The 23268-nt window shown below is 36.7% G+C and overlaps 1 protein-coding gene across 5 annotated transcripts in view; it reads right to left on the reverse strand.

The window, feature by feature from the left end:
• The window catches only part of TNFRSF19 (TNF receptor superfamily member 19), a 63028-nt gene that overhangs the window by 38228 nt on the left and 1532 nt on the right, over positions 1-23268 (reverse strand). Inside the window, exons 1-3 of one of the 5 annotated variants that reach the window (XM_061457671.1) lie at positions 19725-19749; positions 11956-12044; positions 10507-10617 (exon numbers count right to left, since the gene is read on the reverse strand). In XM_061457671.1, coding sequence (XP_061313655.1) covers positions 10507-10617; positions 11956-12021 — 177 coding nt within the window. In that variant the 5' untranslated portion in view covers positions 12022-12044; positions 19725-19749. Of the gene's footprint in view, positions 1-141; positions 249-10506; positions 10618-11955; positions 12045-19099; positions 19454-19714; positions 19750-23268 lie in introns of those variants that run through there. The other 4 variants (XM_061457670.1, XM_061457669.1, XM_061457668.1 and 1 more) reach the window with 4 other exon arrangements.

Here is a 23268-nt window from a genome sequence, read left to right on the forward strand (position 1 = left end):
TTGAATGATAAAGGGCTTCAAGGACTCCCACAGTTTCATTATAACTAGCTTATGGTAGAATTATTGAGCTGTCTGTTTTTTAATTAGGTCAGTCATGTGAAAGTGCAGAAACTGGAACAAGTGAAGTATAAAGGCACTTACTCGGTTACAAAAACAGCAAAGAAGCACTTTGATATTAAGGTTCATAGCTAAGGTGAACAAAGTTAATTGCTGAAGAGAGTGCACTGATCTTCAAAGGCTTAGCATTTCTGTTACCAAATAAAACAGAGCTGGTTAATGACCATCAGTGAGGCATGAAACGTTGCTCAGCCACTAAGAATTTCAGAAACTCAGTCCACTCCAGTTCTAACAGTTCTCAAACTGTTGGAAGCAAGTTTAATAGTTCTGCGGATCACAGGGAGGCGTAATATTTTACTAGACAAGGAATATAATTACAGTTGGTTATTTATCCCAAATTTAGCTGTTTAAAGAAGTTATTTCCATTCATTTGCAAAAGGACACCTAATACAATTGACAGGCTGCAAAGAGAAAAACTTCACCCAACAATATGTAATAATGTGGGGACTGAATTCCAGAAACTGATAATCAAGAATTTTCAATCTATTTGATTTTTATGTCACTATTTCTTAAGAGTTATCAAGTTACTAAGAGCTGCTATTCCCTTTTCTCATCTCAATTTCCCCTCCCCCCCTCCCTTTTTTTTTCTTTTTTTTTTTTTGGAGTACTTTGGAGTTAGGTTTGATGCATTAGGGGCACACTGCAAAACAGCAAGAGGAGCACAACAAATCGCTGGAAAGGATTTTTTTAGAAGGAAGTAGGTGGGAAAGACCTCCTTCTCCAGTATATGGTCTCAGTGGAAGAACAGGGCATCTTCCCAGTGGGAAAACTACAGGAAATCTTTAATTGGGCAACTTAAGAGAAGGTTTCCACCAGTTTCCTCCCCATGTCCCTGGTTGATGTATATAAGCAACTTTTTCCCAAGTCATCCACCAAAGTCATTCACCATCCACTGAAAAACTCTTGCAGCAAAAAGCTTTGAACTATTAGAAATAAACTCAGTGTTCTCCAAGGTTTTCCACCGAGAAAGCATTTATGGACGAACTCTGCAATGGCCAATACGTATTTTATAGTGCTTCTAATTTGCAATGGTAGAGTAACAATAAGCACCTTCAGATACATTTTACTGGACATTCTAAGAATTCTTTCCTTTTTGTTAAGAATATCTTTACTGTCCTCTGAAGAGCAACAAGCACTCAAGTACTCAGAAAATGAACAATTCTAAGAAAGCAGCTACAACCATACACTAAAAAAAAGTTTTCTTCCATGTGTTAGACCTAGCAATTAAAAAAAGAGGGAGACAGACAAATCATTGGAGTTAGGAATACCCAAAAAAAGCATACATATGAAACTGTACAGTTTCATACACTGTACGGTGCAGTCCTCCTGCTAGATATGGACCCTAATAAAGCTGGTAGGTAAAAGGTATAAAAGTATTTCCTTTTATTTTTTTCTAATTTGCCTCCGACATAGAACATTTTCTGGCATTTTATTTCAAACCTACCAGTTTGAATCATATCAGATTTCTGCAACCTCCCCAGACAATGGGGGTTCTAGCAGTTCTATTTTATGTCACATAAAAATATCTCACTGTGTTTAGTTTTACACTCAATTTCATTTATGAAATTGTAAAACTGTATACAAAGCTACATGATTACCACTGGGGATTGGAATCAGACTAACTTCTACTAGGAGATTTTGCTCTTCCTAAGACTATTTAGACTTTTGATTGAATCTCATTATTCCTTAACACATTCTTTCTAAATATCTACTCTTTACTCTTTCTATTTAAATAATCTGAATAGTAGTGTTATAGGATATAATATGTAACTCAGACAAACCATGTATATTCGGATCTCTTGACAAATCATTTGGAATCAGTCCCTCCCAAGTCCTAGTAAACTTTCAAATATAAAGCTTAAATTAACTTAATTATAAGTTTTCCTTTCCAGACTACCTTTGAAGTTTCTGATCAAAACCAAGCAAACACCAGGGGAAAAAAGTTAGAATTAAATGCCTCCAACTCACTGGCCCAAACTACCAAAGCTTGAGTAAGTTGTTTCTAGCTGAATCAGATCTTCTTTGCTATAGTTGGATGGACGGACAAATATTAGTGGTCCTCTGTAAAGTGGAATGGCTTGCGTTAAAGCTATAAAAATGGTGCATGCAACGTAGTCTTCTGCCCAAAGAATTTACAGTCTCCAGTCTTTTCAAATATGGCTTCTAAATCCTTGCCAGGAATTCTGTAGATATAATCCACAACTACAACTTCATGTATGTGCTTTTTATGTTCACATTATATTTCAGGTAGTTAACTGCCTGGCAGGTGCAAATAAATATTTAAGTTTGTAAACCAGGCAGAACTTCAAACAGATGTGTACTTATAATTAACCACATTCCCAAACTGAAGGATATGATTTAGACGATGGATTCAAACCCTTTGAAATCTTGGTCATTATAATTTAGCAGTCCAACAAAGATACAAAAAATTGACTGTTCGTCTTTTATCAGTACATGTGCAAAACTGATGTGCACCAGTTTTCTTAGTGCTCTGTTTATGAAGCTGTCAAGTTATATGGCTGATGAGATCTGAATAGTTCCCAACTCCCCTCACCACTTCTATCCTCCCACTCATATTCTTAAAAGATGGCTTGTCTCCTGTGGCAGTTCACCTCAGGACTGCAGAGAAGAGAAATGAAACTTGTAACCTTAATTAGATAGATTTCAAAACCCCATTTTTTTATTTTTGTGCCAGGAGAAAAGAAAAAAGAAAAAAAGAATATCTGTTATATTTATTCCTTCTATTGTGAAGTATTCTGTGAAGAACACTTAGCCCACTCTTGCCTTTCCACTTCCCCTTTTCAATGCTACCATCAATGATACCAGCTAACATCAGTGCAATATCTCTCTCAAATAATAAAATAGTACAAGCCATGAAAACCCCAGCACTTATTTAGAAAACTGCATTAAAACGATTTAAAAAATCCTCAGAATTTAAATGCACTTCTATTTTCTTTACATTTATACTGCTTTTACTATCACAGTATTGTGATATCTCATTACCTTTAATGTATGTATTCCCAGAACAACCTTTTTTAGAAGCGGGCTTCACTAAGGTATCAAGTGAGATGACTCGTCAAGGCCAGCTAGGAATGTGGAGTGACCTAGTTAACTAAACTCATAACTTAGTTTCAAGGTAAAAATACTAAAAGCATTCAATAATACAGACACCTCTTGAAGTACTACCTTGGCAGTGTTAACATTTTCTTTTAGTATATACTACCCAAAACCTGATTCAGACAGAACAACCAAAAGTTTAGCAGACTACAAAGGGCAATGGAGTTAAGTGGTATGGTTTTTCCCTAAAAGTTGAATGCAACACAGAAAGTAAATGAACAGTAAATTAGATTTTAAACATTCTTTCAATTAAAATAACCTCAAATTTCATTTAAAAAAATGCTTTCAGGCATCATTAAGATCATAATCTGCAAGTACATTTTAGAATTTGTTTCTAGTTCCACTGATTAACCACAACCTACGTAAGTCCCTAGACAGTACAACACAGAGAAGTTCCATTTAGGCCATGATGATTACAAGAATATTTGGGTATTCTCAACAAAGTCTTCCAGCTATTAAGACGCTTTTAACTGATGTCAGGTCATATAACAGGTTGCAGCACTGCACTGGTGCTGGGAAACAAAGCTTTTAGTAATACCTTTGAGTCTATGGCCATATTAAACAGCACACAGTTTTAACTTCCAGAAGTATCTTAGGGTGTGGATCAGCCTCATCTAATAATAATCAGTTGTATCTATCAGCAGAACTCTCTGAGCAGGACAGGCTTCAACAGCGTGCTGTAAACATGTCAGATTTAGCTTCTGTGGCTAAGTGCAAAGTTAGTATTAGAAGTTTCATTCTCAGTAAATTTAACAAGCTTACACACAGCTGCTCTGGCTTCCAGGAGACTCACCCAGGAACACATTAGCCTCTCCTGAACTGAAGATATGGTAGGTTTCCTCTCAAGCAGCTCTTTTGCTTTGGAAAGTTACAGAGTGACTGTCAAACATGTTACCAGCTGCTCTCATAGCTTCACTAGGACATGTCAGACATGGCACACCACCTTTGGTGCTCTGTATGAGGACTGTTACATTCAGGAGTAGCTTTAAACAGTACCTTCCTGTTTAATTCACCATTCCTTTTCCAAGCCAACATGCAGGTCTCCATTTGCAAGCCAGCATGCAGGTCTCCGTTTCCTTCATCATATACCTAGTGCAACCAATAATACATAGCCTGCCTTAGCAGTCACCAAGCTTCTCTTTCCCAAAGGCTCTCTGTACAGCAGCAGTCTGTTGATGGCAGTATTTATCATCTTGTATTTGCAATGCTTTTTTAAGGCATTTCTCTCCCTTTTCATCTCTGCTTTTTCATTTTCCCCTCATCATACATTTTCCTCAAGTGCACTGATAGAACTGATAATGAGGCTGAGCTGAAAGTCTGTCTATGAGATGAATCCAGGTTAAAAATGACCAGTTCGGTGATCTGTTCCACAGTGCAGCCTAAAACCTACTGTGTCTGCAGGTAGGGCACTTTGGAAAAAACTTACTGGTGCCAAAACTATTATTTCTGTGTTACTGAACTACAGCCTCAGACGCGGTCTGTTGACAAAACAATCTACAATTACAGTTAAAGTTCTGAGTTGCAATACAAGCTTGATGAGGCTGAGCTTTTTCATATATATATATATAAATAAAATACATAGAAGCTAAAGACAACTATGAATGCGTTTATTTTATTTTTTTTTAAAAAGCAAGTGTTACTTGTGATTTCTATGAATTTGAATCATACATAAGGTATGATTTACACAGAAACACCTTACTGGTAAGATAAGACAAAAAAGGCTCTTACTATCAAGCCACACCAATGACTATTCAGGCACTGGTGACTTGTAGTAATTTAAAGAATGGAAGATATTAAACTGCTTAAATTCATGATGCTTTGCTTTCTAATAAATGATTCAGAAATGAAATAATGCTGAGCCACATGAAGCAAGCACTTCCTTCTGAAATGACACAATCTCTCACCCCAGAGAAAGCACTGCTTTTAAAAACAAAACACACACAAACAAAACACCAAAAAAAAAAAAGCCAACCCTGAAAAAAATCTTCATACACTCAAAATCAAACTATTTCAGTGGTTCAGCTGCTTTGAAAACATTGCCAAAGACACATGTTTGCGTGAAGAAAAGGCTATAGGGTTCATTAAATAAAAACAACAAATAAAAAACCCCAAATCAAAACAAAAAATAAATAGAAGCAAACAAACAGGGGAAGCAGCTTTCACTCCCTTACTCATCAATGCTAAACTGTTGATACAATAACAAAGCTGGCCCTCATATGATGGCAATATGTTGAGTATTTTATAAAAAATATAATCAACAAGTAATTGATGGATTTCAGTTTTAAGCTACTGTAATATTGAAAGTGCTGCTATTACTACAATTGATAGGGAATGCTATAAAGGGTGTCTGAATTTGCTTATCTATGCAGACAGGAAAATCAATCCAATAGATTGAGCACTAATTTGCAACTCAAATGAAATTCTCATTATGGAATCATAGAATAGCCCAGGTCAGAAGAAACCTTAAAAAGACATCTGGTCTAACCTTTCATGGGACAGGGAGCTGAGATGAGATGGTCTAAGCACCCTGTTCAATTGCATTCTGAAAACTTCCAGTGATGGAGACTCTACTATGTTCCTGGGGAAGTTGTTCCATGGAATGATTGTTCTCATTGCAAATAATTTCTTTTTCACATAGAGATCAAGTCTCTTTCCTGGTAGAACTCCCACCTATTGCATCTTGTCTTGTTGTGTGGCACCTTGTGAAGAGAAAGACTCCATTCTCTTGTTCCACTCTGTGGCCTCCATCTACTCTGTTTCACCAAAAACTTCCAGCATTACCATAGGGAAGTTGATTTCTGTGCTAGTGTCTCATATATAAATTGAGAAAAGGCAACAGCATTTCCCTAACTTAGAAAGGTCCTATGAAATATTCACACAGTACACCAACAAAGGTCATATAAAGAACCCAAGTTAATAGTTGTAAAAATAAATATATATACACAGATACCCACTCTGTACAGGTGGTATTTTGTTCTGCACATTTATCCGTCCTGTTCAGGCAAGTCCGTGTTACATCTGAGTATATCTGGCAGCATGGGAACTGACTGGACTGTCACACAGGACCTGATTTGATTAGACTTTAACCATGCATTAAGTCACCTGTGCAGCCTGTGTTAAATTCTTAAGTCTGATCTTCAGATGTCACTGTGCCTTCCCTTAAGTGTAGGGACAACTAATGACTATTTACTTAACTGGATTTTATAAATCCACAATAAAGATCCCACTGAAGTTTAAATAAAACCCACGGATACCACAATTAGGTAAGAATGTATTAGTTTTGATTTCTGTAACATCACATGCTCAGTTTAAATAAAGGCAAAAGGAAGAAAATACACGTAAAGTTGGTTCTGATCAATTCAGTGGCAAGGTATTTAATCATAGTACCCCTGTGTACCACAGTATTTACCTTAATTTTTGTCTTGAGAACTCCAGTTTTCCTTTCATAGTCTAGCCTACTAACTCTGCTTGGTTTTTGAGAGGAACACAGTTCCTATTTTTCTAAGTCACTAATAACAAGAAAGAAATCTACAGATTTAGATTGTAACTAAGATGAAGTCATTTTTCATAAAAAAGATCAAAGAAAGAGTCCTTGACATTGGACCTGTCAGCTTCAGCTTATTCACCAGTATAAGTTCTACCTGAACTGAGATTTGAGGGAAGGAAATAGGGATGTATGTTTACATCAGTCGTTCACACAGTCCACTGCTGTGACCAACATGACCCAATAGTTTGCCTTTTGTAGCCAACAATATAGGTTGAGGTTTTTTGTAACTAACATAAGAGAAACCTGTCAGTCAATTGCTTTGAGGGGGTACCTGAACCAAAACCCCCACTGCTAACATTGTATTTTACTACATACTTAGACATACAGTCATAGAATCATAGAATATTTAGGGTTGGAAAGGACCTTAAGATCATCTAGTTCCACCCCCCCTGCCATGGGCAGGGACACCTCACACTAAACCATGTTTCCCAAGGCTCTGTCCAGCCTGGCCTTGAACACTGCCAGGGATGGAGCATTCACAACTTCCTTGGGCAACCCATTCCAGTGCCTCACCACCCTCACAGTAAAGAACTTCCTCCTTATATCCAATCTAAACTTCCTCTGTTTAAGTTACCCCTTGTCTTATCACCACAGTCCCTAATAAAGAGTCCCTCCCCAGCATCCCTATAGGCCCCCTTCAGATACTGGAAGGCTGCTATGAGCTCTCCACGCAGCCTTCTCTTCTCCAGCCTGAACAGCCCCAACTTTCTCAGCCTGTCTTCATACGGGAGGTGCTCCAGTCCCTTGATCATCCTCTTAGGTCTCCTCTGGACTTGTTCCAACAGTTCCATGTCCTTTTGATGTTGAGGACACCAGAACTGCACACAATACTCCAGGTGAGGTCTCACAAGAGCAGAGTAGAGGGGCAGGATCACCTCCTTCGACCTACTGGTCGCACTCCTTTAATGCAGCCCAGGATGCGATTGGCTTTCTGGGCTGCAATGCTCCCACATCCAACAATGTATCAAGTTTTACCCATGAGCACTAAATGTTTGATCAGAAAACAGACACATTGTTATTAAGAAACTGTTACTAAACTACACCATAATTACATTGCTTTCTCACATGTAAAAAACCCCAAGCAAACAGAACTCCTCCTGTACTGCAAATTACTTCAAGTATATCATTAAATCCCTTTTCCCTTTACGTTCTGACCTTTGACTTCCATACTTTGTTGCTTCAAGCTGTAGTTCAGCAAGATTACTTTCAACTGCATTTTAGTAACAGCCACAGCATTACATCCTTTGCTATGATTCACAGAAAATTTTACCTATATTTATAAGGGAAATTATACTTCAACTCACACTTAGGTTTGAGCAAAAACTTCAGTTATTTCAGTTCTAGTGTAGTAGCAAAAAACTGTATTTGAGAGCCTATTTGTGCCACAGAGAAGCAATTGCTTACACATTGATGTGTACTAAACATTCATGTTTTTCAGAAAAACTAGTCCTAAGAATCCAGACAATTAGACTGTAAACAAAAATAGTTAAAGTAAAATCATAACTTGAATAGTGTACTGTTGCAAACTATAACCTTCTTATTTTAGTTTAGAATTTCTTTATTAAATTGAAATTGTGATTACTGAGGGCATTAGTTTTCATGCTCTTGTTTTCTATTTGCCACCTAGATAAGTATGCTGTATCAACAAGTATAGTACTGCTTTAGGACCACTTATAAAATGCCTTTATAAATTAAAGTCCCTGGAAGCTTTCAGTCCACAAATTTAAGGCCAGTCTGGAAAAAAAACCCAAAACTTCCAAACAAAATCTCATCCATACCATTAGTCATCTTCAAATCTCTACTTCAACATTACTGTTTGTATGGCTAAACCTTAACTAATACTGCCCAAGATAGAAAGCAACCCTCACTAAAGCATGAAACTGAATGTTTCAGTTAACACACCAAACACTAGCTACAGGGAGTGGAGAGACAGGGAAAATGTGTCACTCCATTTCAGTAAATCTTTTCAAACCACACACAAACCACAATACTTAACTTGTGCTTTTTTTCAGAGCTGAATATAGTAAGAAATACAAAGCCACAAACTGAAAGCTTCTTTCCCCCTGTTGTTTAAATACACATACACACCAGACTTAGCAATGTTTCATGTTAAAAAATTTTCAAAAATAACATTGCAAATCCCTCCTTGGATCTATACAACATTTGTCTACAAAAGCAACCCTGAAAATTAAATTTCACTCCCAAATAACACCCTAAATTCTACCTTTATCATTCTTTTTATGCTATCAGCAGAAGTATCAAACAGAGTTTGCCACTCTATATGAAAAGGGCAGGGCAGCTACTTGCCTCTTGCTTCATGGCCCCATCTATCAGGTATCAATCACACTGCACAGTTATATCTGGGCCACAGTTCTACACTCTAGCAATGGGCAAGATGTAGGTATCAGAGCTGGACACTGAAGAGACTTAAGTTTACGCATGAGGCTTCACAAATCAGCTCACCATTCATAAGAACAGCCTGCACTCTTTTTGCCTGACCATTTTCACACCTCTAGCATAACACTCCTGCTCCCCCAAAACACCCAGTCTCCCCATGATGCGTAACTCATTCTGCAATCTCTCTCACCTCCTCTGCTTGCGTTAGCAAATCCCACCACATGCCTCCCTCCTGTTTCAGCACCTGCTCACACACAACACTTTCTCTGTGCTGAAAGCAAGGTCTTTCATTCAGACTTGCACTTTTGCTGGAAATTTTGGCAAATTGACTTTCTAGTTCTACTGAGTCACAGTCCATAATCTCAGTCAACTTTCATCTCCATTTATTAATTTCTGCATTTCTAAAAGACTTTGCCAATTCCAAAACTTTTAGGGGATTTTCTTTTGGAAGAGATGCAGTTCTAAAAGAATAAAAAAAAAACCACAACCCATCACATTTACATAGGACTCACAATAGCAAATATGCCTTCTCCATGATTCTAACAAAGACTTCTTATGTGCTTTCCACATATTACCATGTATTTTTCTGGCCTCAACTTTCTCAATTACTTCAAATGGCACAAAGATAGGGATTGCATTTACAGCATTTTTAACAAGTTGCAAAACAAAGAAATGAGCCTCACTTGAATCTAGCTACTGAAAGTGCTCCAGCCACTGAGCTGCTGAAAACAGATCATCTATCTCCCAGCCTTTCTAAGGAAGTATCTCAGTTCTCAAGTGAATCCTACGCTGTATTTTTGCACTTATGCCCTTATTTTTCTTATAAACCATCCTGTTAAGATAGTTTGTTGTATAGAAAAGTATTTAAACATTGTCTATAGCAGCAATTAAATCTAAAATACAGAATTGATTCTGAAAGTCAGCATGAAGCTCTCACCCCCATCTCAGTGGTCTGTACCAATCAGTAGTTTGAAATACATTTTTCAGGCACTCCTCTACACAGTGAGATTATTCAGTCTTAATTCCCTGTAGTTCCCACCCCTCCTTTGTAACACTAACTCACCTTTAAAGAAAAGAAAAAAAATAACATTTTGATAGCCCATACCCAGATCCTTTAATGGTACAGCCTACTCTATTAATGGCATCATCATTTTCTGAAATGAGCCTTTTATATAGAGAGAACTAGAAAACATGGTTCTTGAAAAACTGTAAAATGTTCAAACACCAAAATGTTAAAAAGTATTTCCATATAACTACAGATATCTATTATTTTAACCACATATGTAAATGAAATAATTATAAAATTCAAGAACACATGATCTGCTTACCTTTGAGAGTTCCATTCCAGGTCCACACTGTTTGCAGAGGATACAGTTTCCAGTGTGGTCCCTAAATTCTTGCTCTCTACAATCTCCAGTCTCACAGATTACTCTACTTAGCTTAAAAAGGAAAAGAAAAAGATAGTAAACTCACCAGATCATAACTACTCTGTTATCAACATGTAATTTTTATGAACTTTATAGCAGAAAAACAGATCATTTTACTATCGTAAAAATAAGACAGTGGCCTGAATTTTAAAGGGTCTCAGTACTCAGTGATTTGTAATGATTTTACAATTTTTAGAAGACCTAACTGATATTTGACACCTGTGGAATGCTAAAACACTAAATTGTTTGAACATGAGTTTAAATTCCTCACCTTAATTAGCATTACAAAAAATGCACATGACCATTTACTAAAGCTACAACTTTCATGACAGTAAGCTACATCACATTACACTGCTGTGTTTCATTAATTTGTGATTTTTTAATTTTTCAATGAAGTCATTACAATTGAATAAATTGCTAAAATCTAGTCCTTTAAACGTAAATATTTATAGATTTTAAAAGGTCACTCAAACCTTTTGGAAACTAAAAAAAACACCCAACCAAAACCAGAAAAACCACAAAAACCCTGTATGAATACTATTTATTCTAAATTTTACTATCTCTGTGCATTTGATGGGCTGTTCAAAGACATTTAAGTACATTACCTGACCAAACCAGAAACTGAGGTTATGAGAAATAACATAAGCAGTAATATCAGCCATGCAAACTCTCATTATAATCACTGGAATCCTACATTAGCAAACATTAGCAAACCTTGTGAGCTCCCTCAGTAGAATTATAAATTAAATGTCTAATACAGGCTTCCATCAGTGAAAGTGCTCTCCACAATTGCTACTAAATTCTTATTCTGTGTATTTTCTGGGAGACCAAAGCCTTTCTGATAGCTATGAAACATTAACTAACCTTAGCTCCAGAGCTTGTATCTGCAAGCCAGAGTTGAAGTATGCTTAATCGGTAATGCAGTTGTGTGCTATGCTATGTTCTGCTATTCCAGCTTTGGAATATTTCAAAGTGCTAAGCTATGTGTGTAGCATACTGTATTAAGATATGGCCACTGAATATTGGTTAGAATTCCTGCCATCTCTCTGAAGTGAAGCAGTATCACCTTCATATTGACTCATATTTTCTGTCCTAGTCCAGTTCTTCTTCCATTAAGAGGCTGACAAGGTAAATTCTTTTAATCGCATGGGAGGAGCAGCAAGAAATGATATAAATCAGTTGAGAAAGCTCACTTTTAAATAGATAAAATGTGTGCATCATCACCTGCATATATCAGTTTAAGAATTCTAGTATTAGCAGTAATGTGTAAAATAAAACACCATTCCTGCATCCTATATAATTTTTTCAACATTCATCCTAGGGAAAAATAAATATCAATTTTTAACTTACCAAATATGCTAGTAAAATTATGAGCATCTTCAGTTTATCTTCTCCTTGTAATCCTTTAGCATCCATTTCTTACAATTAAACTTTTCTCCCTAGAAAAAAAAAAGTTATATTTCACAATGTTAAAATTGAAAAAGTCATATGATCCACAGTACTTTATGTCATTCAGTATGTCAAAATATGTAACTGTTAATGTTATTAAAATATTTCAGATGGATTACTGGAAGCTAAACAACAAATATATGCTTTAAAGATCATCTTCTTTTTTAGAAGACAAGGCAATATTCACAAAGTTTCTATACCCTTAATTCTCAAAAGAAGAGACTACTATCAGTCTAGAGAATGTCAGTATTTGTAAAACCAACATCTAACATCCTTAACATATTTATCTTGCTTGTTAGACACCCAACTAAGCACATGATCAGCAGACAAAGATCAATTTCCTCAAATATGCCACATATCAACCAAGACATAGCTGATTATGAGGAAGTTCCTTCTGTGTTGCAATGTGGAACAGAATGTGTTTGCCTAGTGGCAAAGATAACCTCTTCTACTTCATTCTGCAAGGAACTGGAGGCATATACAGGATCTGTTTCTACCAGTTACCTAAGGGATATTGACTTCTAAAGATGTGTTAACATGATTGTTTATGATCTGGTAGGCAAAGACTATTTTAGAAGACATTTCAAAGAGTTTAACCAAATCACATCCTACCTCAGACTATTTTTAATCATAATCTCAGAAGAAGACAACAGAACAGTCCATAAAACCTTGCTTAGTTTTTTGTTTTTTTTTTTTAAGAAGTGGTAACAAAAAATGATTCTTTTTTTTAAAAAAGAAGGAAATATTTAAAGATGGTAAGGAAAGGAAGTTCTATTTTGGGATTACATTTCTTGGATTATTAAATCAATGAAATGCAATCCCACAATCATTAAAAATACTGTCTTTGGCCAACAAAATATTTTTTCTCTGTTTAATTTCCTTTTGTTTATTTATTTGAGTCTTTGTATTAATTTCCAGTTTCTTACTTTTTGGTTTTGTCAGTTACCTAGAAATGCAAGTGTAACTACTAGTTCAGAAATCCAAACTATTAAAAAACAATAACAAGAATAAATAAATTCATCTTACATGACAGGGTATTTGAATTTGATCCTAATTTGCATACCTTGTATGGCAGTAATATAATGTCATTGTTTTTAGCTAGATATGAAAAATAATACTGAAAATATTTCTGGCATACTTCAGAGTTAAAGGATTGATATTTAAATACAGTTTTAAAAGACAAAATACGTAATTGTTATCATTTAAGAGTATCATTTAGATGTTATCATTTAAAGAAGAGACTAACAAGTCCAAGGATGGAACCCAGAATAGAAATAGAATAGAAAAATATTAAGAACAAACACAAAGTGCGTTACAATATGAAACTGTAACAAGCATAATATACTTCAAAATATATACAACCAGAATGAGCATGAACTATAATTAACACACAGTTTCACATTTTACTGCATGAATATCCTACTTAACAAAGTTCAGTAAGAAGAAAGTATACTTCAGTGGCACTATTGATATTTTAAAGTAAATTGTATTTGGAAGTGTAGAAAGGGCTGCTAGGAAGAACAAAACAGGCAAAGAGGTGTGTCAGGCAGCACTCTGCAGGAAAATCAAGATTACATTTTCTATGGTTATTTCTCACTTAGTGATGGTAATGGTCTATGGGCCAATGACAATTATCAGATTATATGCATGTCAACATGGGTGAAAAAGAAGACATACCATCAAGTAATACAAATACATACAGATAGAGTATTCAACATAGGTTGTTTTTTTTTAGTAGGAGGCTGGGGAAGAGGGAGTATGGGAGGAGGGAAAATGGGAAATCTCAGAAAGAATACTGGATGACCCAAATACAATGATGAAAAAATATTGTAGAACAAATTGGAGAGAAGAGTCAACAAATTAAAAAGTTATTAGGTACACAAGGTTGGCATGAGAAGATGACAGTGCTAAAGCTGCCAAAAAAAAAAAATAATTAAGTATATAAGAACAAAAATGTGTAAAAACGGAACTATTTCTAGTAAGGGCAAAAAAAAAAAAGTGGACAGAGACTGTAAAAATACTGTTAAGGGAACTCAGAAGTCCCAAGAAATGTTTCTCATCTATGTTTGGAAAGAAACAAGATGCGTAAAACCGCATATCAGATAATATATCTTCCGTCAGAATAGTAACTGAAGATCTGCTAAGTAAAAACAAATTACACACAAGACAAATCAGGAGACTTTGCACCTCAGTAACCTTGAAAAAAATATCAAGAAAGACTTAAGCTTGCTGCTGTTTAATTTTTATACAGTTTGGAAAGCTAGAGAAATTCAAGAATGGTAATGTTATGAGAAGATTAAAATAGAACTAAGAGTAGTAATACAATAAACAACTCTACACAATATTACAGAGAAACAGTCCTGCAAAACGAGTTTGACTCACTTGATTCAGAGAAGACAACACAATAAAGTTAAAAGTCTAAAAGCTAAATTTATATAGAATTATTAAATATCAATTCAAATGAAATGAAAGAGAGTTGAGAGACACCCCCCCCCCCCCCCGACTTCTTGATTTCATATAATGGTATTCAGTGTAAAAATTTAAATACTTATATGCTTTCTTAATAGCTACAGGAGGCAAAATCCTACATAACTGTGCCAGTGAAATAAAGTTGTAAATATAAATGCATTGCTTAGAACTGCACATCAAGTGATTATTCCAAGTCATCTGAGCTTAGTCATCATATTCCTTAATAATATTATTGTTAAAGAAATAAAACATAGCACATTTCTAATGTAATTATGACCATCTATATAGTACTACCAAATGTTAGAAATAGGATTATTTATAATGTTAAAAGTATGGCTTATTTTAAAATTTAAGATTTAATTTCGTTTCCAAAACCAGATATGACAGATATCAAAAAAAGTAATGCTATCTTGTAATAATAATATATTTTTATGCCACGTTCCATGTAAAATTATCAATGCAAACAATATTGGCAAGCTGTATTAAGCCTAATGATCTAAAATATGGAGCTGTGGCATAATCTAAACAGTCTGTATTTTACTGAGCAGATCACCTAAAATGCTAAAAAAAATGAAGAAAATCAAGAACAGCCTGAATAACTGCCCAGCGGATTCAGTACTCTTTATTAAAAATCAATATTGAAACAAAGCTGGTTTTTTTGTGTGTTTGTAATATTCTGGAGTTACAACTGTAAATAAGTAAAGACGTAAATAAATAAATAAATAAATAAAGCCAGATCTTAACAAGAAGGTAGTACAAAATCACAAGCATGTTCCTGGCCATGCTGACAGCTCGTATTTCAGTTTTGGAGTGGCCATATCCGTTATACAATGATCTTCTTATAGCATGTACCTCAAAGACTTTCAGAACATAGAAAGCATATGGAGACACATGCTGTGCTAAAAACACATTTTGTTGACTTAGGTGTGCAAATTTTATTGCACCTGTGAAATATTTTCGATTTAAAAGAAAATCTACAGTCTTTATGAAACTCTTGCCAAATTCAACACCTTCAAACATCAGGAGTTCCAAAACCCAGAGTAAATTTCCAAAATCAAGTCTTTTAGAACTGGTGTTAAATGATCACAGACTTTTCCAAATCATCTACACATTCTACTGAGCTTCAAGTTTGTTGACTGATCATTACATGTATGATGCAATCTCATAGCTTTAGGTCTATAATATGAGGCATCTTCTAGATAATTTTTCTTTTATAATCAACAGATCTTCGAAAATATGCTTGCAGGTCTACAGGCCTTAAACTTCAGTGCACTTCAGTAGGTTTAGTAGCATCAAAACATGTGCAAATCATTTCAGTAGATGTGTATGAATACCTGTGATATTGGACCATGCTATCATTGTGCATATTGTCCCTGTTCCTGCCAAAAAAAAACCTGAAGAACATAAAGTGGCTATAACATGTAAGGAAGAAATTATGTGGTGTACAATAAAAAATTACTGTTAAAAGCACAAAAAATTTAAGTGTTTATTTTCATGACAACATTTTGATATAGTAATGCAAATGGTTAAGGCACATTCAGCATTCAGAACTCATTGTATTGAAAGCAAGTCCCGAAGGACACATAACTATATCAGTTGCTTGTTTTCTGTTTCTATCTCCAGTTTAGTTAAAAGCCCGGCTTAAAAAGCAGACACTGCAGCACTTAATATCAGGTTGCCATTGGGCAAATTTATTCCCTCTTGATATCAAGTAGCATTACATTGATGTTTGTTGAACATGAGCATATGCATTTAAGTAGTAACTAGAAGAGTTTTTTGCCTCTAAAATACATGTAACCAAATAGAAATTCTATGCATTTGAAGATTATTTGTTCTTGCCCAGCTACTGGTATTTATAACACTGAATTTGGTTATCCTCAATTATATTAAATGAAAGAAAAGTTTGGACACGGTTTTTTGAGGTCAGTAAATCATTCCAAATGCATCTTTTCTTGGGGTTAACAGTGATATGCTTTCCTGAAATACCCAAGCACAAGCAATCATCACTGGCAATGTACTGAGCTCCAGATACAGAACTTCCATTAGGAAATGTGGCTGCATACTTTTAAGGTTGTGTGGGACCTACTATGCGTATGTATATAGAGGGCAATCATCAAACAGTAAATTACAAAGGCATAGTAAATATATTGTGGAAGGAGGAATTTCCTATCTTCCAGAGTCCTAGAATCCACTGTCCTCCAAAATTCACTTCTACATTTACTTGTCACCTGAGCAATAGTCATCGTTCTATTTCAAAGTCAATCTGCCAGAAAAATATTTCTTCCTTCTCTCCAAAGAAACCAAAGTTTCACCATGAAAAATATATCACCTCAAGACTGAAAAGGACATGATTAAATTATGGCCTACCAGCAGGTTCCTCATACATGCAAGCATCAAAACTTTGAAGTCAACATCACCCACCTTCTAAGGGAAACTTCAGAAAGGCTGAAAGGTCCCAACTTCAAATTCACTTAACTTTCCAAGATCTTACAAGTTTCCCATATTTGATTTGACATTCATACTTGATGACCACTTTTCATGCTGTCTGTAATAGTGGCAAACAGTACTCTGAGAAGTTCTGCATGAGGCAGAGATGAAAACATAATCACCATATCTTGCCAACAGGGGTCTCTGGTATCCAATGAATGGGATCTCTGCTCCCTTCTAACCACCCTGTTTCCCACCTGCAGCTGTCAACTGCATGCAATAAAATGACAAGGAGTGGCAGATGGCTTTAGAAGACACAGTGCCCCACGGGCAAAAAACAAGAGAAGGGAAAGTACTTGTGCTGCTGCAATGATAAAGACAAAGGGAACAAGTTACGGATAAGAACTTCCACTATAGGGCTACGCATTGTTGTTCTGTTTCATACTTCTAGAACATCTTCTCTTTACACACTGACCACAACCCTTGTACTCTTCCCCTTTGTGAAATAAATGAAGCCTTGTCTGACCACATTTGTTCCGACTGCTCTGAGAAGGCCCATGGAGGAAAAGAAAAGAAAATTACAGACAGCTAAGTAGCATTCATCACATTTAATACTGTGTTGAATAAATTTGTATTTTTCAGAGGCTGCCATACATGAAGTTGTACAAAATTAGGCAGCTATGAAGTTATTTATTTCTAGTTTTGTAAAGACAGTGAGAACAGATGCAAGCTGGAACATCACTGGTGATAGAAAACATGCAGATCTGTTTTAGGGGCTGAGGGAGGAGAGAAAGGGGATTTACACATAGCCAGGAAATGTTTGTGCTCTTTCTGAGCACCATATGCTTTGAGTTATGTTAGCTGAAATACCTGACTTTACAGTTATTATAGCAATAATAATTTAGTGCCCCAAAGAAGCATCTCTACAATGTCTTCACTCTCATATACAGCATTTACATCACAGCATCTCAAAAGGGAAATAATCAGCAAAAACTGAGAATGAGAAAGCATAATTCACCCCTGGTTTTGCTACTTTCAAACAGTTCCAAATCCGTGCTGGCAAAACTGTGTAGAACAGTTTATCATCCATGTACTTGAACACATCCAGACCACCATTAATTAGAAAATAGTGAAACATATTGTTAACAAAGGTGCACCTAAACTTTAACAAAGCTTTTCAGAGGATCAGAACCTGTGATTCACACTGGGACTCTTAATCCCATTGAAGTTGATGAGACTACTCATACAAATAACGCACAATTCCATGCTTCAACAACAAAACTGTGGTAAAAAACATTGCTCTTCTGTTTAATCTCACTCATCTCAAATTCTAGGAGACACCAGTTTGCTAGATGAAACCTCAGCATAAAGGTGCATTTGTAAGTATTCGTACTTAGATATGTGAATAAGTAATGCAACTAAATGAGAATGCAAATATTATATTCATATTTCATTCAAGTAAAGTACACTAATAGTTCTTTTTCAGACTATTTTTTGTGAATCAGAAATCCTAAATCATTGGACTGGTTAATACAGTAACTATTGCAATGCTACAATGCCAATGGGTTACATTTACCCAGCCATCCTTTAGCGGTTTTGAATAGCATGCAATGTCTTCAAAAGCACAGACATGGATAACTTTGGTTCTTAGCAACTCTTTTTATTATGATTGCAACTGCAAGCTGTGGAAATTGAGAAACGATTTAAGCATCTTACTTCTAAACTAATAAATAAATTTACTTCTAAAAAAAAAACCCCAAACAGCAACAACAATAACAAAAACAATAAATACTTTTGCTTGTACAATAAAGGGCTTCCAGGTAACATACCTAACTTGTCTTACATGTGATGCTGAAGATGTGCTTGAATGAGATTATTCAGCAGTTAAGAAGCTACATGCACATTGAACCAATTTGCCACTTGCTCGTATTAAATGCAACTAGACCACTTTGTTAATTTTATAAAAAGCATTCGTTTAAAGTACTTGTAAGTATAAAGGTGGTAAATAGGTTTCAGGTTCAAGATTTTTTATGAATATCAGATAAAGCTTTCATTCCAAGGTCAGATTAATGCAGACACACACGAGCAAAGGAAGTGAAACAATCAGACTTTCCAATAGAATTGTAATTGGGGCGCTTCAAAATCTTACCAGCCAAGACAAAAAGTTACTATCGCCTGTTCCTTCAACTCCAGTTTCAAAACTCTTTGAAGCAAACCGCAGCTTAATTTATGCAGCAGATACGAGAAAATCTTGTGAACAAGAAAGCTTTCAAGAGCTTTTTGTTCTCCGCACTCCGGAGCGTGGAGGAGTTACTCTAGGGCTGTCGAGATCTGCAAACGCCAACATCACCAGCTGCCATCCTTTCTCTGCGAGGTACCCTTCAATGTCCACCGTGGGATGCCTCGGGGCGGAGGGGCAGGTTACAGAGCGGCAGTGCTGGACCCAGCGGAGAGCTCCCGCAGCCTCTCCGCTGCCTGCGCCTTCCGCGGAGCGTCATTCCATCACGCCCCCGCCGTCCCCTACGCGCAACGGCGGGGGGCGGGGGGAGCGCAGAGGGAACCGAGGCAGGGCGCACGGCGGAGCTACGGGCTCCCCGCACTGTCGGGTGGGTGCCGTCACCCCGGGGAGCCGCGCAGAGCCCCGGGGAGTGGCGGTACCGCTTCCTACCTCCCTCCCGCCCGCTCCGAGGCAGGGGGGATAGGACCCCCCCACGCACCCTCCTGCCCCGCCGCCGGCCGCCCGGTGCCCGCCTCCCTCCCTCACCTCCACTCACGCCGACTCACCCCGTCGCCAGGGCAACGCGGCGCCGCTCCCCTCCCTCCGTCGCCGGAGGGGCCGGGCTCAGGTGACCGCAGGCAGCCAATCAGCAGCCCCCCGAACCCACGTGCTGGGTGGCGGGAAGGCGCGCGCCAGCGGGAGGGTGGGGCGGTGCGGCCGAGGCTGCGGCGGCCGTTACAGGCTCAGGGGACAAGAGGGCTTGTGGCGAGCGGCCGCTCCCGCCGGGGCTGAGGGGACTGGTATCCCACTGGCCTCCCACTGGTGGTGCCAGGCCAGGGCGAGCCCCACTTGAAGTGCTCAGGTCCCTTTTATCCTTCCAGGAGAAGAGATGAGACTGTCGGGATGTTGCTATACGGACTGGGGAAAATCCTTTGCTCCCACTGAGTGGAGAGAGTGAGGCCTTGTAATTTGGAAAGGTCCTTTCTGCCTGTCCCACCTAAAAATCACAATGGAGGTTCTCTGGCAACGCACTGCAAAATCCTCTCCTTTTCAAAGTACTTGAGTAGCTTTTTTTCCTACGAGCTCAAAATCTGAAATATTTTTCTATTCTGTAGGAAACAAGTCACCTAGCTAGAATCATAGTGTCAATACCAAATAGGAGTTCAGAAACCCAGCCCTTCACAGAGAATAAACTGTTCACAGTCAGTAAAAAAGGCATACTTTGCTGCTACTTACTATGATGTTAATTGGGAGCTTTCCTGAAGTTGGTGATGCTCCAACATTGGTGATACCAACCTCAGAGACCTTGGTGAAAGAGCTGCTATTGCAGGGATTAGTTTTATTTCTAATGAAAAGGCTAATCATACCAGTACAGTCTACACAGTTGTATGGATACACCAGAAATGGGGTTAGGTTCTGAAAAGAATGAGCCAATGGATATACTTGGCAGTAAAGCTTTTTCATATAAACAGAATTTTTGGGAACTTCTCACAGAGATAAAACTTTGGAGTTTGCCAACCACATGGACTTTTATAAAAACAAATAATTCTTATTGAAATACAGCAAGATGTCTGTGAAGAGATAAATGGTTGATGCAAAATTAGTTATTTTCAGTAAAAAAAAAAAACAACTAAACAGCCAACCATAACTCAGAATTTACGGTGGTTTCCAAGTAATTATCTTATAAAGGGCCTTCAAAGAAGAGTTTTGCTTCAGGACCCTTGCCAGAAGGAGCTCTGCAAAAGGCTGGAATTTCAGTGCTGCAGCACAACGGTGGCGCATCTGTTGTGTATGGCAGCTGCTGCACAGCACTGAGCATGCTACATTTTTTCACTATTTACAGTCAACTGCTTTGCATATTATCTGTTTTCTGTAGACACGAGTGAAATGTGTTGTGTTTTTCTTAGTAAAGTCGTGTGTGTTTCAGATACTAACTTTAAAGTACTATAGTTACACAAGTGTATTAATACATCCCAGACTTCTTAAAGTGTTGACTAAATACGGATGATTACCATATAAAGAAACATTAAGACTTTCTTATCAGGCAGGGGATTTCTATGCTAATGAATTAAGAGCAATGTGTAGTCTCTAGCACTGAAACCAAACCATTTAAATCCCTGTTGTAGCATGCAGAATATTTCCTCTAAACATAAAATGGATGAGTGAATTTAATTCATCATTTAACAACATTGAAAATTGCAGGGTTTCTTTTGTTTCGAATCATGATGCTGCTTCTAAGGAAATGGAAGAAATGAACTGTTAGGGCAACTAGCATAGATGCAAGTATAGAGATTCTCACTACAGTAAAGAGAGCAGAAAATAAGTATTTGGGAAGTAGCTTCAGCTGACCTCTTTGATAAGACCAAGTTGCGTGACATATCTGATATGAAAGCAGGAATTGTACAGCAATAGGAAGTTGTTATCTCCATATCTCAAATGCTAACACAGTTCCCCAGTCAACTGAGAGATCTGCTCTTGTTATGACAGCTGTTGGAAACCGATGTCAGTATAACTGTGCAATGTCTTTTGATAGTCTTAACTATTACAAACCTTAAAATATGTTTATGATGTTATCTAAGACACACTGTTTGGAAATGTCTATTTATAATCAGAAATTGCTCAAGCTCTTTTAATAAATAAATTATATACTTGTGAGTTTCCTAGTCAGATTTGCTTGAAAAAGCATTGTGAACTTTTTTTTTCTGAAGACTTAAGCCTGAGGATTAATTAATGTTTATACAGCACTTTGTAAAAGCAAAGTCACAAGTGCCAAGAATTGTTACTATTTAATCTTTAAATGTCAGATCAATGACAAACAAAACTGTCAGAGAACTGCTGTTTAAAATAACAAAAATGCTGAAAATATTCTCATCCCCATACTTAAATGTGTCCAACTGTGCTTTCATTTCAGTCTCACTTAAATACAGACAAGCAAAGATATTTTTCAGTTTAAATGGGTTAACACCCATCTGTGTTTAAATATGTGGTAAGATTACCTAAAATGCTAGGGACATTTTACCAATTGAAAAAAAAAAAACACCTTTATTTCTGAAATGTATTTCTAGGGCCTAATATTGCAAGTGCTTATATATGCAAGTCCAATGTAATCCATCTGATTAACCAGTGTTACTTCTCTGTGCTAATTTATCCATTTGTGTGATGGGTCAGATCCTTGTAGTTATAGTTTAATTGTATTAGGCACACACAGCTATTTTAAACTTACTAGAAAAAAGAATCTTTGAATTAATTTCTACTTTACAGCAAATAAAGGTGTGGATAGGAACAATTTTCCTCAGAAAATTAGAACACTAGCAATAAGCAAGAGAAGATTGGAAAGGTAGAGAAGTATTGAATTAAACTTTTTTTTTTCAGGGTTATATAAACATGTTTTAATACATAATTGTCATTTAAGGAAAAATACTAAATTTTGCTTTGGCTATTCCTTAAGCAATATTCTCTCTTGACAGCTATATACACATTATTCATGCAGGGCTAATTACTTTCCTTACAATGTAATTGACTTGTTAAGTCAGAATATGAATTAATTGGTGGTATAGAAAACTAAATGATACCAAGTCAGGCTTAGTTAGTCTGTGTCTGGCATACTACCTCTTGATCTTCAGTAAATTTAAAATTTATATATACAAATATATTTTTAATTAGAAGAAACAAAGTTTGCAGACTGACTAATGCAAGTTGACTACATTTATGTGGAAGTGTTGATAACTTATGCAGATGCAGGCAGGCTGTTAACGTTTGGGTTTGCATGTTGCTGTGATGCATACTGAAATATGAACATCTTGAGGGTCTTACTGGCTGATAAAACTCTTCAAGAATAATTTTGAAACAGTGCTTAACAGCTATCAGTTATGCTGACCTTTAGTTGCAATTTGTTCATAAACAGATGGACTTAAGATTTATATACACTTAAATTTAGATTTAAGAATATACAGCTAAAGTCAGTATTTTGGAAGATCTCACTATCTACCATTAAGACTAGATTTTCAAAGAGGTCAGTCTCTGGAATGTTGAACTTCTTTGCAGGTCTGTCCCCAGTTATGGGTTCTAAGTTCTTCTGAAAATCTCAATTACATTTAAAT

Source organism: Pezoporus flaviventris, unplaced genomic scaffold, assembly GCF_033815535.1.
Source record: "Pezoporus flaviventris isolate CSIRO_AGI_PZ_B2104156 unplaced genomic scaffold, CSIRO_AGI_Pfla_v1 ptg000025l, whole genome shotgun sequence".
Taxonomy (NCBI): Eukaryota; Metazoa; Chordata; class Aves; order Psittaciformes; family Psittacidae; genus Pezoporus; species Pezoporus flaviventris.